We start from the raw sequence: 20,235 nt of genomic DNA, 5'->3' as shown, positions 1-20,235 counted from the left end.
CTCTGCTGCAGCAGCTGTAGGTGTGTGTATTGTCAGGTTGGGACTCTCTGAAGGCTGTCATCGAGCCCCGCGTGGATCCTACAGGAGGTAATGTAATGACCCTCTACTGCCATGACCCTCAGCCCCTCACAACCAGCCGTCACAGAGCTACACCTCACCTCTTCTACCTTCACACACACACACACACACACACACACACACATGCACACTCATGCGCTCACACTGATAAAGAACTAGGTTATCATAGCAGTTATTTCTGCTGCAGGGCATTTAGCTTACAAAGCAGAAGAACCTGTTTCAAGGCATCTCAGGACATACTGTATTCGAGACAAACACACACACACACACACACACTAAAGCCACAACACAGTAAAATAACAGTAATTAAATTAGAAACCTCTAACAATTCTTTAATGCTCCATGCACAGTGCGTGTCATCAGGCCACAAATGTTAACACAATCATACATCATGTACTGTAATTAAAACGCAGGACAGACTTACAGGGGAAAGGTCAACATGGCATAATAAGGCCGACGTGACTTTTCCTAAAACTGTACTTCTGACATTTCGAGGCATTTTACTGCTGTTGAATGAATACCTTTCTGTACAGTATGCCGAAAAGTGCTTCCATTAAAAGAGCAAATTGTAATCAAATGTCTAAAAAAGAAAAGAAACAAGAAAAAAAAAATCACTTGGACGAAAGCCTGCCCCCACAAAGAGCACGCATATTACTCATCCCCCACAGAGCCGCCTTGCTCTAGTGTATTGTGGGAGGACTGGGGTGGGCGGCTGTGCAGGGGATTGGGAGCTGGATTCTAAGACAACACTACATGACTTCAGCTTGCATGTAACGTATCAGCATAATGTTTCCTCACCTTCCCTTCAGACTAAGCGGCTTCTGTTTCAGGCCAGTCTGTGTGTGTGTGTGTGTGTGTGTATACTGTATGCACTTCAAAACTAATCAGGAAAGCCAGTGTGGTGGAACCCAGACATCTTGTTTATCCTTCGAGATTTACCCCGCACTTCACCTTCAGAGCCACACACACACACACACACACAGACACACACAGAGTGAAGGTCTTGTGCTTGTCCCAGGTGCAGAGAAATCTGTGAAGCAGCATGTGGCTTGTCCCAGTTCCTCTACAGTACCTGTGTGGCTTTGTGTGTATGTGTGTGCGTGCGTGTGTGTGTGTGTGTGTGTGTGATTGCGTATTGCGACAAGACTGACCCATTTGAATCTTAATACAGGCGCTCACCAATGCATTCCTGAATCTAGTTCAACGTGTAGGCTAGGCTGCGTATTTCACTGTCACAAAGCAGCGGGAGTGATGGATGCTGACTGATGCTGGGGTCAAAGGGCATGTGGGGAGCACATCCAGGAAGATAAGTCTTTAAAGCAAAAAGTTGAATGAAAAAAAGTGTTTTTGAATGTATGATTTTGAAAAGCAGGGTGAGGTCATGCTGTCAGAAAACACAAAAATCTGAGATGGGTGTTGAGGAGATGAACAGGCCCACACATTCTGCTACACACTTCTGAGTCCTCCCTTTTGCCCAGTTTTGACAGAGGGGGAAGTCAGAGATGTGACTCTGTTGAAGTCATTTCAAAGCAGGGCACGTCTAATCTGTGTCCTGACCAAAGCAGGTGTGTGTGTGTGTGTGAGAGAGAGAGAGAGAGAGAGAGAGAGAGAGAGAGAGAGAGAGAGGGGGGGAGAAGGAGAAAGCAAACAGAGACAGAGAGGAGAGAGGGAAAGAGCAGGAGAGGGAGGGGGAGAAAGAGGGTGAGACAGAGAAGCAAACAGAGAGAGAGAGACAGAGTGAAGGAGAGAGAGGGAGGATTGTTTCTTTCTCTGGATGCCAGCACCACCAGCACCACCACCACCACCAGCAGCAGCAGCAGCAGCAGCAGCAGCTCGGATCCGGACGAGAGGTGACCGGGGCTGGGGGGTGAAGTTGTGTGTGTGAGCGCGCGCGTTTTTGTGTGTGTGTGTGTGTGTGTGTGAGAGTGTGCGTTGTGCGTCTGGCGAAGAGACTGCAGGAGCAGGAGAGAGGCTCAACTTGCTCCCTCTCTGCGCCGCTCTGCCCAGGCATCTGGCGTGGTGACATGTGAAGAGGCTTGAAGTATGGCATGCAAAGATGGTTTCTGCCAAGAAGAAGGAGACGGTGACAGCGATGCGCCCGGCTTTTATTCGGACCCTCTTCTACTTTTTCTGTTTGGCGACTTGGTGAGTCCCACAGTGTCTCTGTCCGTGGTGCTGAAACCTCCTGCTCGCCTCAGATAAACGACACTAATGAGGTTTCTCCCTCTTTTTTTTTTTTTTTTTTTTTTTTTTTTGGTTTAGCACTGAAGTTATGGTATCCTGATTCTTTTTTCCCCTCTAGTGTAAAGAAAATCTCTGGACAGACAAGGAAGGATGAAAGGATCTATCCGGAGAATTTTACTCGCATTTTGGACCGACTTCTGGACGGCTATGACAACAGGCTGCGACCTGGATTCGGGGGTATGTAGGAAAAAAAACAAAAAAAAGAAGCGTATTTTTGTGCGCTATCAAGAATTTTCCAAATGAGAACTACCAATAGGAATCACACCACAGCCCTGAAACATTTGACATCTTTCAATTAAAGAAGGGAAGCGACAACTTTATCTTTTATTTGACTTTTTTGTGCAATAGGATGTTCAAACACACCATTAAGTGCAATGATATTACTGTAAACTCACTACTGAGAACCAAATACACCCTATAAGTCAAATCAAGCCAGTTTTATTTGTAAATTAAAGTGTGTGTCTGGGGGGGGTGAAACCTCAGGAGGAGGGATGCCTCTCTCAGGACATGCAATGGATGTCTTGCACAAGTATATTATAGGCACATTATAGCAACAATGTCATTTTTGTGGTCTCTCTGTGTGGGAGACTTGCATTGTGTTTGAACATGTTGCTTCATGGTCAAGGGGTTTTTACAGCACACGCGATGCTGCATCGGGTTTCAGACTTTATCCTGTAAGCCTGGTAGTTCTGCAGTCTGAAGAGGGGCCTCTAAACTCGCACGTTTCAGCGAATGCATTTATGTAACCATGGGTACGTTGCGGGACAAACGCTTAATGCACAGTTCAAGTGCTAAAAGTACGGATTTGGTTTTCCGTGCATCGTGTCTGAAACCACGACATGTTAAGAACCAGCTTTATTCTGAAAGAGACATCTCGTTGGTTTACTGTGCAGAAGCAGGCACACTGTAGCTGCGCTTATCCCCACACCTCGGCATTCTTTCACTGAGAAAAAACAACAAACTGGATTATGTTTTTACATCTTTTAAGCTATTTTTTTTCCCACTTCCATTATGCAAAGGCACCACAGCTCGGGATGAGATGAGCCATTGCATGTCTTTTGGGTGTGATGGTGCTGTAGGCCCTTCATACACAAGTGTGAATAAGACTAGTGTGACTCTAAGGCTGGACTGTGACATGGAAGGATTTAAAAAAGGAAACAGTCATTAAATGTAACTTGTTGTCTGTGTCATTGACTCAATAGGTCCTGTGACTGAAGTCAAGACCGACATTTATGTGACAAGTTTTGGGCCTGTCTCAGATGTTGAAATGGTATGTAAACACACTTTAAATGCAGTTAAACACATGTCGATTTATGAATTTGTTGTATTAATACTGTTAATACTTACATGCACCCTAAGTTTACACAACTTTGTTCCAAATCTGGTCACTACAGAAGTTATAGACAAGAACCATATTTGAAAAGAATGACTTCCATACTATAGGGGAAGATGCATTCAAGCAAACCCTGGATTCTTTAAATTTGGGTGGAAAACAAGATGTTTTACTTAGCAGACTTTCTTTGCAGATGAAAGCAGATAATCCTGAAGCAATGTCATCCCACCTTATGTTTTTCTTGCATTTGTCACTTTTCCTGTCTCAGGAGTACACAATGGACGTATTCTTTCGACAGACGTGGGTGGACCGGAGGTTGATGTACGAGGGCCCGATAGAGATTTTGAGGCTGAACAACCTGATGGTGACTAAAGTGTGGACACCAGACACCTTCTTCAGGAATGGCAAGAAGTCAGTCGTTCACAACATGACGGCCCCCAACAAGCTTTTCCGCATCATGAAGAATGGCACCATTCTCTACACCATGAGGTACTGTAGTATAACTCCATCACTGTGTACAACCCATTAGCATTAAACACCTGATGTTTAGTATTCAAAGCCAAAACTTTAGCCTAACCTTGATCAAATGGTTTTGTTCAAAAACTATGTGTCTTAACATATGCTAATTTGTGATGGGGGAATGGACACATCATTTGTATTCTATATTTTGGTGTTTGTGCTAATTAAAAAAAAACTTTAAGAGAAGAGAAGAGAGAAGACAGACTTTATTTGATTTAAAGCAATCAAGCAGATTTGCTGTGAAACCAAACCCAGTGGCCCACAGTGTAAACAGTGCACAGGCTGCCAAACTTTTAAATCTTAAATTCACTACAGTCAGTCAAATAACTGCTCCTTTGCCTTTATAGTGAAAAGGGTTTGGTATAGGAAATCACTAAGCTTTTCAACTATTAACCCTCTATCACATCACTGATACGTATTTATATCAGAAGAATCAACCATTCATATTGAGCAACTCATCTCTGTACATCAACAGGTTGACTATTAGTGCCGAGTGTCCCATGAAGCTCGTGGACTTCCCCATGGATGGACATGCGTGCCCCCTCAAGTTTGGAAGCTGTAAGTCCTGTGTGTGTGTGTGTGTGTGTGTGTGTGTGTGTGTGTGTGTGTGTGTGTGTGTGTGTGAATGGGATAGATAGACACAAGATAGATAGAAACAGAGATGGAGAGAGACGTGGTCACACAAATGTAGTCAGTCTACTTTACTTGTGCACTGGCTCTCAACGTGGCAGGTGAAGAAGGGAGGAACAACCAGATGTTTGCTGATTTGCTCTGACATGACAATAGAAAGCAGCTGTGCACTTGCAACTGACTGGTGGCCAGTTATACATCTACAGTATGTTGCCCCAAATAGCAGTGCCTGCAGTGCCTCTGAAAAATGAAGTAAAGCCCAAATAGGTCCAAAAGCACAAAATGTTGCTGAAGCCTGACCTCTGACCCCTCTACAGAATCCCATAAATGTGGCATTTCATATAGAAGAGACAAGCAAAAGGTGCCATTTACAGATTGTAAAATGATAGCTTATTGTGTTGGTACTATGTAATTTTTCATCACTGAAGCATTACTGCCTTTACCCCTTTGTATCTGAGTCATTATTATATTAGCAGTAAACAAATAAACACCGATGCTGAGCAGACTGGCAGCGTCTACCGGCCTCCACACTACATTTAACGTTTTGTGCCCCCCGGTTTCTTTTCACCCCTGTGACCCACTGGATTGCTTTTCATCACTAAACAGGAGGCTTCGCAAATTGCAAGTAATACACAGCAGGTAGTTTCAGCAGAGTTTTGACTTTATTTTACCTTACCAGAATTCTTTTTTTTGTTGTTGTTGTTGTTGTCAAAAGCTGTTGAGCTTATTCCAAATGGAGTGACTTCAGTGAGAGGGAGCAAAGACAAAAAAAACAGGATTCTTAAAGGAATCGTATGACTTATTTTCTTTTCTGCCGAGGGTTATATGAGAAGATTGATACCACTCTTGTGTCTGTATGGTAACTTTGAAGCTACAGCCAGCAGCTGATTAGCTTAGCTTGACATAAAGACTCGAAACAGATGGAAAAAGCTAGCCTGGCTCTGTCCAAAGGCAACAGGCTAAAACTCACTTATTAATTTTAATGTTAATTCTTGTTTGTTTAACTTGTACACACGCTGAAGTGTTGAAACGACAAGCGTCTAGCTTTTTCCACCTGTTTCCAGTCTTTGTGCTAAGCTAAGCTAACCATCTGCGGGAGGTAGCTTCATATTTACCGTACAGACACGAGAGTGGTATCGATCTTCTCATCTAATTCTCGGCAGGAAAGCGAATGTCGACACCACATGAAGCGATTACCATTCATCTCAGTCATAGGCTCACTTGTTTTTAGCTGTTTAGCTGCCAGGTTTTCATGATTAATTTGAGAAAGATATATTAATATTTACAAATGCAACATGTCAGTGCCTTTTAAAGTTTTTTTTCAAGAGTTTAGGAAGGTAAAGAAGTCTGTCACAAATCAAAAGTTTGCCCTGGCTTGGTCTAAAAAATTAAAGAATTTTTTTTACAAAGGCTCGATCACATGACTGCCCCCTTCTTGGCACTGAAATGGATTCTGTGCTGAAAAGGACTGCTGAGGAGCTGAGCACTTTGTGAGACAAAGCGACTGAATGCTAATACTAAATAATGAAGTATTTCATTCTTCATTGTGAAAAGTGAAGCCCTAGCTCAGCATCAGTGTTTATATTGGGTCTACCGGTCAGCAGAAATGACTTATCTCAAATAAAGGAGTTTCTCAAATAGAGCAGCTCAGTCTTATCGGAGAATAGCAGTAATTTGAAGATTACATCTGCAAGAGAAAGGAAAGGAAAAGACAACGAGTTTGCCTTTACACTCGCCCAATCCGCCGTCAATTACCCAGTGTGGTGACATTGCCGAGGACAAATTCACATTTCTCAGTTATTGTCATCCCCTCCTCATCCTCCTCCTTTCACCATCCTGCTCTGCTGCTGCTAGCCTCAGTCAGGAGGAAGCGACCATGGATATGATGTGGCCTGAAGCGAAGGAAAGGTCAGAATCCCTTCCTCTGCCTGAGGATAGCACAGACCTATGCAGCTATTTTCCATAGCTAGTGTGTGTGTGTGTGTGTGTGCTATTTTCTCTCTGTCTGCCCTGCTTTCATTTTTTTCCTCCATCTCTCTCCCTCTCTCCGTCTCCTTTTCTGTTTCTCCATCTGGACTTGTGTGCACAGGCATTGCGTTCCACTCCATGACACACCAGAGTCATTTCATTTTGGCAGCACAGTTGGTATCCTGCCGATGTGGAGTCCCATAGGGAGTGGCAAGCACAGACAACTGGCATTTTGTTGTGCGTCCACAGGCTGACCACCATCACCAGGATACATACAGCAAAACACTCTGAGGAAGCAATATTGGGAAATAAAAGGACTTCTTATGATTTAAAGTATCCCTAAGTCAGACACAAGGGAGATTTTATTTCAACTTTGCAACCTGAGACCGATGTCAGCATGATGCATTAGTGAGTGAAATATGACTGATTGGACCTCTATGAACTTTGACTCCAACCACATTGCATTGGTTTCAGTGGATCTAGAAACATAGTGGATCTGAAACAGTGGATTGGATGTTGTCATGTATTTTTATGACCAAATACTAGATATAAGCCAGTCAGTGCCAATTCAATGACATATGATGAAAGATCCTCTTTATTTTTCTCGCAGAATAGTAAATGAATTACTCTAGAGTTTCCCTACATTTAAATGGAAGTGAGGGGTCAATGCGCCTCACAGGGCTGGTAGCCCTCAAAATTAATTAGTCAGTGGAGAGTTTTAGTATCCTGTGATGCTGCTTCAGAGGCTTTTCCCCTAGCCATAAATGAAAAAAACATAAAGAGTAATAATTTTGACTTAAAAACTTTAAAATGGAAGGATATCACTTAACTTAAAGCTGCACAAATCAATATTCATATATTAGCAATTAGGAAAAGTGTCACTCGTAGTGATGAACCCACAGATAATTATCAACCGACTCTGCAGTTCATCTCAGATCTACAGAGCGTTTAATCGTCTGTCAGCTCATTGTTTTGGTTTTACAGCCCGCAACTTCAGTGTTTTGGTTCAGTGTCACAGCTCTCATCAAGCTCAATTCCAGCTACAGCAGGCAGCTGTTTTCAATGAAAAAGCTCTGATAAACCCAAAGTAGGCTACCTGCCCAGCACCAAACAGCAGACGGACACAGTTAGCGACTAGCTGGTGAACATAGTGGAGCATTTAGCAGCTCAAGAGTCAGATATTTCCCAGAGTTCGCGGAGACCAAATCAGAGCTAAAAGAGAGTGAATATTGGATTTACATTCATCAGAAACAAGACTCCAATTGAATGCTAATGTTGCTCCGTGTCGGCTTGATGTATAAATAGGCAACAGTTTGCTGAGGCAAAGCTCAACTCAACTTTAGCGCTGCCCATAGTGCCCAAAAGTTTAAGTGAAAATGTGAATGAAATGCTGTCCCACTTATAGAAACAAAAAGTAGTATACAAAAAGAGTGAAAAAAATGTGGAATAAAGGTAAAAAAAAGTTTTGGTCATGGGACTATCGTCAGCACAACTTAGAAATGATGTCATTCTAGAGACTTAAAAAGGCTATTAAACAATCAGTAATGGCCAATCAGGAGACAGGTGGTACGGTGATATCCATAAACTTATCAACTAGTTCAAGAAGGCCTACAAATGTATCTATATTGACAATACATGTATATGCACACACACACTTGTGCAAATAATAGCTATGTAACATCAAATCAATATATACAAGTGGGCAAAGACAGTTTACAGTACACAATCCCCCTTTCCAAAAGCTCTGCTGCCATACAAACACATTGCATACATACACCTTTTTCCTTTATACTGCACGTCATATTTTTCATACTGCACTGTTCACAACTTACAGTCAGTGACTCACATTGAGGTGGCTTTGCTGTCTGCCCACAGATGCCTATCCTAAAACAGAGATGATCTATACTTGGACCAAAGGGCCTCAGCATTCAGTGGAGGTCCCTCCTGAGTCCTCCAGCCTCGTTCAGTATGATCTCATCGGCCAGACGGTCTCCAGTGAAACGATTAAATCCATCACAGGTGAGACTTACTATCCATTTTGAGTTATCGCCTGAATTATACTGAATGCTTCCTAGCAAAATGGCTGCAGGGGTTGATGTGATGAACTGTTTTATTTTTTATAAATTAATTGTACAAAAAAAAAAGTGTGTAAAATCTGCTCTTTTTTATTGAAAGAAAAGATGTTCAGCTGTCTGTGTGCACTGTACTGTGTCAAACCTGGTAGATTTGCCCCGTCTACACTGTATTTTCCACATGGATGACAGGTCGGCTGCTATAATCATGCAGCACGGTGTGGTAGCATATTGGAAGGATTTGGAGCTCTGACTCCTGCCTCTTGAAATCAAACACTGTAAACATCATGAGTTGAGGCATTTCAGAAGGCCTTTCAATTCACATAAACACTGAAGGATCCAAAAAAGATTTTAGCAGCAGAAAGTTACAACAGGTGGCATGTGTCCATTTGGATGAAAATAGATGGGGTTACTAAAATATAGAGGAGTATGAAAAATGATCAAATAGAATCAAATGTGACATCTGTCTAAGGCTGCATTAGCTGAAATCTGTCAGCCTGCAACTTTAAATTCTTTGTTAATCAAACTAATTCATTTCTGTTGATCCTCCAGGTGAATATGTGGTGATGACGGTCTACTTCCACTTGAAACGTAAAATGGGCTACTTCATGATTCAGACGTATATCCCCTGCATAATGACAGTAATCCTCTCCCAAGTGTCCTTCTGGATAAATAAAGAATCGGTCCCGGCACGCACAGTCTTCGGTATGTAGACCTCACACATTCCTCATCCTGCACATCCGTTCTGCTCTCTGTTTATTTATTTGATGCCTGCATGCCAACAGAGCAATCAGAGCTGGAGTGTCTCTCTCCACTCTGCACAACAAGGTGATGTTACAGTGTGAGGTGATTATGGGGAATATAAAGAGCTGCTGTTTTTTTGTTTTTTTTAATCTTAAGATTGCTACGTGAAATGCAAATTCACTGCTATTAGCTTTAAAACTGGTTTGAAATGCAAGAATGAACAGCTGACAGCATTAGGAAGAATCATTTTGATGCATCCTTCTAAGCAAAGATGCCTCAAGCAAAGACCAGAAATGTGGGTCTACAAAGAATGTTTTGCCGCAAATAGTGGATGATACAAAATCTTCTCAAGATGTAATATAAATATCCCTCTAAATGGGTTGAAACTGAAATAAATCCCAAATGGGGAAAGATGCCCTGCGAGAGTATTAAAGTTGTTGTTTTAGGCAAGATGCCACAGGGGGCAATCTTGATTTAAGGTATCTTCATATTTAAAATTTTACATAAAGAATACCATCTAATCAAGAACACTTTTTAAAATCGATTTCTCATTTACACTCATTTAAAAAGGCCTTTGCTACTTTAATGTGGTTTAGCTTTAAAGGGTTTAGGCCACCAATCTTTTTTTTTTGGGATGACTTTCCCCCATTACTTTTTGAATGAGTAATTGATTACAGTTTTCAAGTAAGTTGCCCAACACTTGTTAGCAGTGGGTTTTGCCGTAAGCAAACAAGCTAGCAGCATTATCAGAGTTTGAGGTGATTTTCTTTCCTTTCATGGAAACGTGATATAATGTCTTATTTTTTTTTTCAGAGATCATGGTATTTGTGTCTTTTTTTATTCATTTTTACTCGTCTCAAAAAAAGATGGATGATGGAGCATTTTGTCAAAGAAATTTGATCAAGTTACCTTAAAATCTGTTAGGTAGAGTTCCAAAACAAAGGCGAATCAGACGTTAACAAATGAAAGCCTGCATGTAGGCAACTCATAGACACTGACTTTACTTTGTTGGGCACAGGCTAAGTTACAAGTAGGTGTAGTCTTCCCCCATCTTACCCCGCTGCATTATTACATTACTTGGGGAACCAGGGATTTCCAGTTTCCAATTGATAATAACAATAATAATAACTTAACATTATTCTATACAGTTGTTGCAGTGTTACTCAATACTATTGTTACAGTTAAAATCAGTTACAACTGTTCCATTGCTTATGAAGAGTGTGATGTTATTACATTAGCTGGGATTTTATCACATTTTCAAAGGTTGTTGCATTATCCATCATTTCTACATTATCAGTTGCTTTCAGTTTTTGGCCTGTGACCCAGTTGCGCGCTTCCTGGCTCCCCTGGTACAACGTTTGGATCCCTGTCCTAGAATAGACTGATTAGTGTGTGTCGAAGGAGATGCAGGACTGCTAAAACTAGACCAGTGTTGCTAGGTGTTGTTGTTTTATTATTAAGGGACGTCTCACTCTGGTAGTTTGTCGACCACGATCCTCCACTTATGTTGATGGGAAGTCATTCAGTGATAATGGCAAGGACACTTGTCCTCCATTTTGAAAGTAGCTCTGATAGATTATGTTTTGGAGCAGGATTTTCAAGAGGCAGTTTTAACTTATCACCATGACTAATTTGAGAGAAAGAAAAACATGCATGTCAGTGGTGATTAATGTTTCTTCGAACAGCTATGTGGCATGTCGACTGTTCATGATGCCGGAAGTATGTGGCGTTACAAAATGAAGGAAAAGTATCATTTATTGAATATTGTTGGTTTTGCATGTAGCGTTGAATTAGTTTCTGAATTTATCAGATTTGGCGCAGCTCCCTCTGTTAGCCACAAAAGGCTTTATAGAACCTTTTTAACATATGCAGTAGTGCTCCCCAAGACCTGCGAACAGACTTTAATGTGTAAGATTGCAGCACTTCCCCTTTAATGATAATAACAGTCCTGTTGTTGGCTGGCAGTGGCATTCAGTCCAGCTGTGACAACACACCGAATCACTATTGGTGACCAAACAACCAACCTCTCTAATGGTGACACACACACACTGCAGTGTCCCCTGTATCCACTCAGTGTGTATTTGACACAGTGTGTTTTTTCTGCTGTTGACTGTGCGGTTTGTGTTTTTACTGAGCAGAAGAACCCTGTGTGACCCGGTGTCGTGCAGTTTAATAAAGCACTGGGGGATCAATGCTGCTCTCCTGCAGTGACCAATGTATCTGACAGTCCAGCTGCACATCCCCCGCCTCCCTGCCCCAAACTGTCCAGAATGACAGAGGCATCACAGCAGCACAACTATTGTTGTATCAGTAGAGCCTCTGAGGCAGCGGATTTCTGCTGTTATCCGCTGTGCTTAAATGTGCGTGTGTGGCGGTGGTGGGTGAGGTTGTTGTGAGAAGTGAGGAGGGTGGTCGGTGTTTGGATTTCTCCTCATCCTCCCTGCAGTCACATTCTGTTTTGACTTCCTACCTCAGTGACTCAACCACAGTGTCCTGCTATGAGCTTGGAAGAAGCAGTTTGTCAGGAAGACAAACAGGAGTGGAGGGAGGATTAGAGTTGGGGCTTCTTGACTTCAGATAGAGGGGTCAAAGTAGAAAAAACACATTTTTAACAAGCTCATTCAAAGCATCAAGTGATTGGTTTCTATGCGTAACGTGACTGTTGTTCACTTCGGTGTTTGTCTGAAATGAGAGTGTGCAGGTGTGGCCATTAATGATAGAGGAGTCACAAAGTTTAATTCCCAGATGCATGAGCTCATGGCACTTCATAGGAATAGTTTAACATTTTGCGAAATCACTTTCCTTGTGAAAGTTAGTTTAGAAGATCGATACCACTCTCATGTCTGTGTGTTAAGTACATAAATGGAGCCGGGAGGCAATTAGTTTAGCTTAGCATAAAGACTGGAAGCAAGGGGAAACAGCTACCCTGGCTCTCTCCTGAAGCGTACTAATTAACACAATGTATCTAGTTCGTTTAATCGCAATATAAAAACAGTTATATAAAAACGACAATTTGTGGTTTTGGGGTGAGTTACTTGCTGTAGGCTAACTATTTTGTCGTCATAGTGAGGTTGCCAAGAAAACAGCACTATATGCAGAGATACTTCACACAGAAGTACTGGGCGGCTGGATTAAGTGCTGTTTAGAGGGATTTGTTGGGTCTCTGTAAATAATATTATAAAGAGTATGGTCTAGAACTGCTCTATAGGAAAAGTGCAATGAGATAACTTCTGTTATGAATTGGCGCTATATAAATAAAATTGGATTGAATTGAGTTGAATAGAGGTGCCGCTAGCTGTTTCACGCTGCTTCCAGTCTTTATGCTAAGCTAATCGCCTCCTGGCTCTAGCTGCGTACTTAACGAACAGACATGAGATTTATATCAATCTTCTCGCCTAACTCTTGGAAAGAAATTGAATATGTGTATTCACCAAAATCTTGAACTGTTTATATTAGAAATCTATATTGTGTGTATCCTTTAAACTGTAACTGGTATTCGGGATCTGTTTTTCTATTTATAGGGGTAGCTAAAGTACCAAAATATCCCCTGCAGGCTGCAATTCTGTTATTGTGCAGAGGTGAAAATGAAACAGCTCGTGTAAAGATCTAATTGAGTGATGAGTAGCTCAGCTGTAGCACCACAATGAAAAAGGTGCCTGAGTAAAATGTTAATTATTTACTGTGAAAAAATCTGCCCAAATATGACTTAAATACAGTGAAAAGATGACTTCCATATAGTTGTTCTGATTTCATTGATACATACTGTATCCCTGCACTATTTACACATATACACCATTAGTTCCACAGCAAGTGGAATTTTTCAGCTAATGCTTTTATTTAGATTTTATTTAGAAAAAAGAACATGAAAGCTTTTGCAGATGCAGAGTTCCAGTATAGCTATCTATCTTCTCAGTCTTTGTGTTGTTGAGAACAGATTTATATTAGAGGTTAATATCCTTAGTCTGTTGCCTCAAGCCGCAGTTCACCTATCAATGTCATCCAGCTGCTTTTGATTGACTGTTTTGGTCTCTACCAACTCCTGAGGGAAATATCTGGCTATTTAGCTGCTAAATATCCACTTTCTTGGTGCTGACCAGGCAGCTGTTTTCAGCTAAAATGGTCTGATAAACCCACTGTACACCACCTGCCCAGCACCAAACAACAGAGAGACAAAGTTAGCAACTAGCTGGTGAACAAAGTGGATCATTTAGCAGCTAAAGGGACAGATATTTTCCTCAGGAGTTGGTAGAGACCAAAATAGAGCTAAAAGGAGAGTGAATGTTGGACTAACATTCGCCAGGTAGCAAAAAACACAAAATGAAGGCTTATGTTGCTCCTTGTATGCTGGATGTGTAAATAAGACTGTTGTGTTTACAGCTTGTTGCGCTGCCCCCAAGTGGCCAAAATTAATCAATGACTTACTACAGGTGTAAACACTGTGGTTCCTTTTGTACATGTCTCCCTTTTCAGAGAGTTCAATGTATTTGGTTCATTTTCCCCATGCATTCAGTTAATGAAATATGCTAATGCAGACCAACATAATGTACATGGGTTATTGAACACTGTGCAAATGATCTTTATCACCATTTATTTGGCAATGACGTGAAGAAAATCTCTTGCAGGGTGTTTCATTCTGATTGTAGATCAGAAGTGCTGGTGTTTGATACATGCTGATCTGTGGGGAAAACAGCAGTTTCATTGGCAGATAAATATTTAGTCTTAATTCTAAATTGTTTTATTACAAATTGATATATTAGAATCTTTTGACTTAAGTGCAACATACGTGTGAAAACTCTTGTCTCAACTCTCACTAAGGTGCAGGCTCATATGTTTGATATTGTTCTGTTTTCGATACCATTGAAGGCATCACCACTGTCCTGACCATGACGACACTCAGTATCAGCGCTCGCCATTCCCTTCCCAAGGTCTCATACGCCACTGCGATGGACTGGTTCATCGCTGTCTGCTTCGCCTTCGTCTTCTCTGCCCTCATTGAGTTCGCCGCTGTAAACTACTTCACCAACGCACAGATTGAGCGGGCCAAAAAGAAGCCGGCCAAATGTCCCCCGGTGCCCCGAACCACACCTGTCAAGGTCAAGGACACAGAGGAAGCGCTGCAGGTGATTTTTGTTTCCCTCAAAGTGGCTGTGGCAAATAGTCTAATAGCACTTAACTTCAAGGAACACTTACACAGCATGCCCCTTATTATGTGCTTACTCTATCTGGCCTTTAGCCTAGACTTGCTGGATGGCCAGGAGTGGGTCTGCCTGAGGATCGTCAGCTGTGCTCCTGCTCATAAGGGCTGAGAGGATCTGAAATGTAGAGAAAACAGGAGAAATCTCATCCCAGGATGTGAGCTTAGACTTACATATACCACCAGAACCTGCTTGTATCTGGCTGTTGAATTGAATTGAAATGAAAGATTATGAACATTTTTTATCATTTTTAGCACCCAAAAATCTGAACATACTATACTTAAATCCCAGACTTCTGTTCTATAACTGAAACTGTAGCTCAGTCCACATCAACAGTGCACTAGACTTGAATAAAATGGCAATGACACACACAACCACTATTTAATGGTTATTCACAATGTTTTAGCTTTCTCATATCACCCACAAATTATGTTTTATTATGTCAAAACTGATTTCAGTTTCTCCAGGACTGTCACTTACATGAATTCTACCAGTTTCTTTCACCTGATTACACAGATAATTGCTCTGTCAACCACAGCCTGACATGTTGAAACAATTGCTTGTTAAATGTGGTAAATGAGGTGGACAATAAAATTACACACCTAAAATAGTCCATACCCGTTACTCCCAGATCAGCCTGGACAACTCCTTCGTTCAGTCACCAATTTAACAGCTAATTTGTTGACTCTGGCTTAGAGAAGACAGAAAAAATGTGATAGTGAGAAAAAAAGAAACGGCTAATCACGAAGTGTTTCTCAGTGATGGTGTTTGCTGTGGAACCTTTATTTTTATACTACGTGAATAAATTGACATAATCTCCTATTTCTGTATCACTAGTTGAAACTAATTACATTGACACCATCGCAGCTGACATATGGATTGAATCAGAATTCATGAATATGCCATGAAGCTATTTTAGAACTCTTAGTCAGATATGATGAACGTGTTGCAAAGCAGTGTTCATGTAACTGCAGCAATGTATTTATGGTGCTGTATAAACACTGTTTTACAGATGGGATGGCGGTGAAAAAAGGGGCGAAATGCATATTTCTTAGACTTTATGTTCTTCTAAAGTGATGACATTAAATATATAGGACTACTGTTAACTGATCATTGAAGCTGACATAACCCAGCAATGCATATGTCAGTTTTACACTGATTACTTTAAGTTGCACCTCCACTCCAAATCCCAGTGTGGCGTAATCATGTCTGAATGCAGTATAGTGACAACGGCACGTCAGTGGATTAGTAGGTTGCCACAGCAACGCAGCCCGGGTACATCTGTATAGGTTTCAGAAAGGCTCTGGCACTGGGGGGAAAAAAATACTCTTTTCCTCGAGAGCGGGTCTTGTTGGCGCTACTAAAGGGCTTGGCATGAGGGGCAGGGTGTGTTGATGGTTCCAGCTCCTTAGCCTTTTACTTCTTCCAGGATGAAAAGTAAACCCCACTATCCACACACACACACTTCCTCTGCTGCACATGGGACACACTAACACTGGATCCTTTCAGTTTCAAGCGGGGGTGGATTATTCCTGCAAATGCCTTAGTACAAGCATCACACTCTCCCTGCTTGAAAACATCAACTCTCAAAGGATAAGCGCCTTTGACGCTACACTGCATTACCGCCCCGATGAAGTGCTACCTACTTTCTGTCTTAAGCTTGTGTGAGATGAGTGAAATCCTTGGTAAGTGACATCTGTATTGCACACACTCTATCGTCCGCTTCCAGATGAAGGCCAGTTGTGTCAGGGGGGATGTAATCAGATCAATAAGACGAGGTTTATGTTGCCCAGCCTGCTTTTCAGAAAGGAAAAGCGAGTGCGCTTTACCTTGCCTGAAAATGCCTTCACACGTGAAGCAGACAGGAGAAATGTGAACATTATTCACATGGGTCCACATTTTAACAAAACAGCTTTACCTATCTTATGACTCACTCAGACCAGAACTTTAGTTTGACATGCATAATATTATCACTTAATAAATAGGTATATGTATCAGGGTTTAATCTGTTAAATATTTAGGGAAGATATTTGAATTTTACTTTAACAGGATATAAAAGCTTCTGTAACACCATCCAGACCATGATGTGAAACTCTTAACTAAAAGTACCCCTCCACTCCAAAATGTGTGTTTGTTATGTTTAAGTCCACTAAAATGTCAGACCTTGACTTAACTGACTCGTATCTGTGCAAAGTTTGTCACTAGAGAGATGTTTTCACATTCCTCTACTGAAGGGGGAGATGTCTGTACGCTTTCCTAAAATCTGACCTTCAAACGGACTCCGGGCAAGCTAGAGTTGGGACGTCACAAATTCAGAAGCCAATAGCACTGCCACCAGCAAAGAAACCTGAGACCTCCAGCGCAGAGCGGACTTGTCAGTGCAGAGAGCGAGAGTTTGCACTAAGTTAGCGTAGTGAAAGTTTTGACAGCAAACATGGCAGAGTGTGCAGTTTTTCGATGTAAAGCTAACAAGCTTGTAACTAACAGTTACCGCTCCTAGCTGCTAACAGTAGCTTAAACTCTGATATAGCAGCATTTGGCACCGGCTTGCACGCAGTAGGGAAATACTACTGCTATCATGAACACACACACACACACACACACTATATAGCTAATGCTATACTACCCATTGGCCTAGGAGTAACGCTGCATTAGTATCACCATAAGTTGAATGCTAGTTAGCCGAACAGGTTTGCAGCTCCCTTTAGAGCAAACAAACACTGTTGTTCCTTACACATTTTCTCTTACATTTTTGGTTGACCAAAGGCTGAAAAAAGACCATTTCAGGGTAGGGGTTTATTTGTTATCTATTAGCCAACATATGTACTGATACCAAGATAGCTGTGATTAGCTAATATTGGCCGACAATATTGGCTGGTCGATATATTGGTCAGGTTCTACTGCAGAACATTCACACCCGAGGCGTTAATTAGCTTTAATACAATGGACCTCCATCAGAGAAGTGTTTTTAAGAAAATGTCGGTAAACTTCTATATCAATACAACTCTAATAGATATATATATGTTGTTTTTTTTCTCTTTCACAGCAGAATCCTGATACCAACGGTAACCTGAGAAAGCGGATGAATTATATTTCCCAGCAAGAGTCCAGCAGTCACCAGAAAGCCCAGTCCACCACCAACATTTCGGGAGTGGGAAGAGCGAGAGCGCTACGACCTTTAGCCAGTGGAGCCAACGGTAGCTCCTCCACCCTCTCCCGCTCCAGCCCCAAATCTGAGAGCCTGCTCAGCGTGGCCTCCTCCTCTGCCCAGCTGGTGAAGAGTACTCCCCAGGCTGCAGCTTCCACACCAGACGTGATGGCAGGGACGCCGTGCAAGCAGAACGCCAGCGCCACGTCTCTGCAGCATCTGCTGGGGCCCAAGCTGGAGCGCATCCAGATGATGGGGAACAAACTGGAGCTAAAGCAGACGCCGTGCTCCCAGCCCACCACGGCTGGTATGGGTGGAACCAGCAAAATTGACAAGTATGCACGAATCCTGTTCCCAGTGTCCTTCGGGGCTTTTAATATGGTCTACTGGGTGGTTTACTTATCAAAGGACACAGTGGTGGCTAAAGGTGGCTAGACTTTGCTCTAGCAACAAGAGTGAAGACTCATTTCTTTTAACAGATCTGAAGCAAATAAGGATTATGGGAGCTGTAAACAATAAAAGGAAACTATTGTTCTTGCCAAACAGATAAACAAAAATGTGCTCGCCAAGCACTTCCATATCCTGGAGAACACACTCAGAATACATTTATTTTTTTCTTCCTAAGGTCCTCGAACAGCAAGCATAGGAACAAATCAAACAAATTAGAAATATCTGACTCAACAGAAGAAAGAACACCTGCGCACTGGAATATGCTACTGTCCTCTTTATATCATGCTACATCTGACTGTGAAGGTCTTCATTGGCTTCAACTGCCTCATGATCCCTTTGGCCTGCAGTCAAGATAAAGCATGGGATTTTTTCATTTTCCTATTTTTGTACCCTGCACCTGGCAAGATGTGTGTACCACCGTCCTGAAATGAACTGCACCGACGCTATGTAAATATATACATTTATTAGGATAAATGGATTTATATTTAATGATTAATGTGCACTTCAATTTGAATATTAAGATTTGTTGCTTTGGTGCAAGCAGGTTAGATAATGGAAAGTTAAATTATTTGAGAGAACAAAGGGACTCTGGTAGTGGTTTCTAGGGGAAAACTATAATTCCTGAACACTGGTCAAATGACTAAACTAAAATGAAATAGATAGGTTTTGGTCAGAATGAAAGTCATCAAACCAGGCTGAGTGGAGCTTTGGCCGGGACCTGATCAGCCCTGAAAAGCCTCTCTTGTACACTACCTACTTGCAACGCATCTTTCTTATACAAGATGGATTAACTAATCTGGAAATACTGAATATGAAATTTGGGGATCAGTCGGGCAGAAAGTAGTAAAGACAAGTTATTAATTCATGGAACAGTAGGATTTAAGCTTCTTTCCTGCTGTAATGGGTTGGCAAATAGTAGACAAAGATTGTGCAAGTGATTAAAATACATTGCATGAAGAAATAGATGGAACAGAAAGTAAAGCCATTTGTCAGTAGATCACTGCAGCAATAAAATAGTGATTGGTTGTTTGTTTAGGGTCGTTTTGGGATGTACAATAAAGGAATGTGACTGAACTGTTCAACGGCTGCTCCAGCGGAGAGACACAGGACACAGACACTGCTGTCATCCACGTCCTTAAATTGTTTCTAACAGATGTGACTGACAATTAGCCTGCTTCAGGTGTTTCCATACCCTTTCAGTTTTCACACACATTACATAACACATAACATTATTTCACTGCATTTCATGGTGTTAAACCTGGGAAATTACTGGATAAGGTCTATGGAGCAGAGCCCAAGCTGTGTTGTTATTAAAGCTGTAGTGGAGCCTGATCTCACCGGACACATTTTTAAGGTTGGGAAAGGAAAGGGTACCTTGTTTTTAAAAAAAAAAAAGAAGCATAAACTAGAACAGCCCACTGAATTTTATTTTTCAGGCAACCCCAGAGGTAGCTGATGTGCAGCTGTCAGTCATTCATTCAGTCGCTGTTAATTGTGCCAGCTAGAGTTAGAGTAATAGGATTTTGTAGCTACACTATATTACCAGCAAGGAAAATTCCTAATAAAAGCCTGAGTACAGCTCTGCCTCTAGCCCTGCTCTTTCTGTTTGGATCCTGTTTAAGAAATAGTTCAACATTTTGGGAACTACGTTTTTTTGCATTCTTGCTGAAGATCAATACCACTCTCCTATCTGTGCACAAAATATAAGGCTACAGTATTCGGTTAGCGCTCCCTAAAGGTAACAAAATCCACCTACCAGCGCCACTATTTAACTTCACTAATTATACTCCAGGACGTCAGCCAGCAGGCTAGCTGTTTCCTCCTGTTTCCAGTCTTTATGCTAAGCTAAGGTAA

The 20,235-nt window shown here is 41.7% G+C and overlaps 1 protein-coding gene across 4 annotated transcripts in view; it reads left to right on the top strand.

Annotated features, from left to right (window-relative positions):
- Positions 1-19,962, top strand: part of gabra4 (gamma-aminobutyric acid type A receptor subunit alpha4) — a 38,076-nt gene extending 18,114 nt beyond the window's left edge. Inside the window, exons 1-10 of one of the 4 annotated variants that reach the window (XM_044204317.1) lie at positions 1,868-1,928; positions 2,086-2,223; positions 2,381-2,499; positions 3,525-3,592; positions 3,924-4,144; positions 4,650-4,732; positions 8,648-8,791; positions 9,397-9,549; positions 14,452-14,708; positions 17,830-19,962. In XM_044204317.1, the coding sequence (XP_044060252.1) occupies positions 2,135-2,223; positions 2,381-2,499; positions 3,525-3,592; positions 3,924-4,144; positions 4,650-4,732; positions 8,648-8,791; positions 9,397-9,549; positions 14,452-14,708; positions 17,830-18,366 (1,671 nt within the window). In that variant the 5' untranslated portion in view covers positions 1,868-1,928; positions 2,086-2,134 and the 3' untranslated portion in view covers positions 18,367-19,962. Of the gene's footprint in view, positions 1-1,819; positions 2,224-2,380; positions 2,500-3,524; positions 3,593-3,923; positions 4,145-4,649; positions 4,733-8,647; positions 8,792-9,396; positions 9,550-14,451; positions 14,709-14,821; positions 15,606-17,829 lie in introns of those variants that run through there. The other 3 variants (XM_044204316.1, XM_044204318.1, XM_044204319.1) reach the window with 3 other exon arrangements.
- Positions 19,963-20,235: the final 273 nt, after the last annotated feature.

Source organism: Siniperca chuatsi, linkage group LG8, assembly GCF_020085105.1.
Source record: "Siniperca chuatsi isolate FFG_IHB_CAS linkage group LG8, ASM2008510v1, whole genome shotgun sequence".
NCBI classification, from domain to species: domain Eukaryota; kingdom Metazoa; phylum Chordata; class Actinopteri; order Centrarchiformes; family Sinipercidae; genus Siniperca; species Siniperca chuatsi.
Note: the sequence above shows the minus strand (reverse complement) of the source record. Positions and strands in the feature narration are given on the sequence as shown.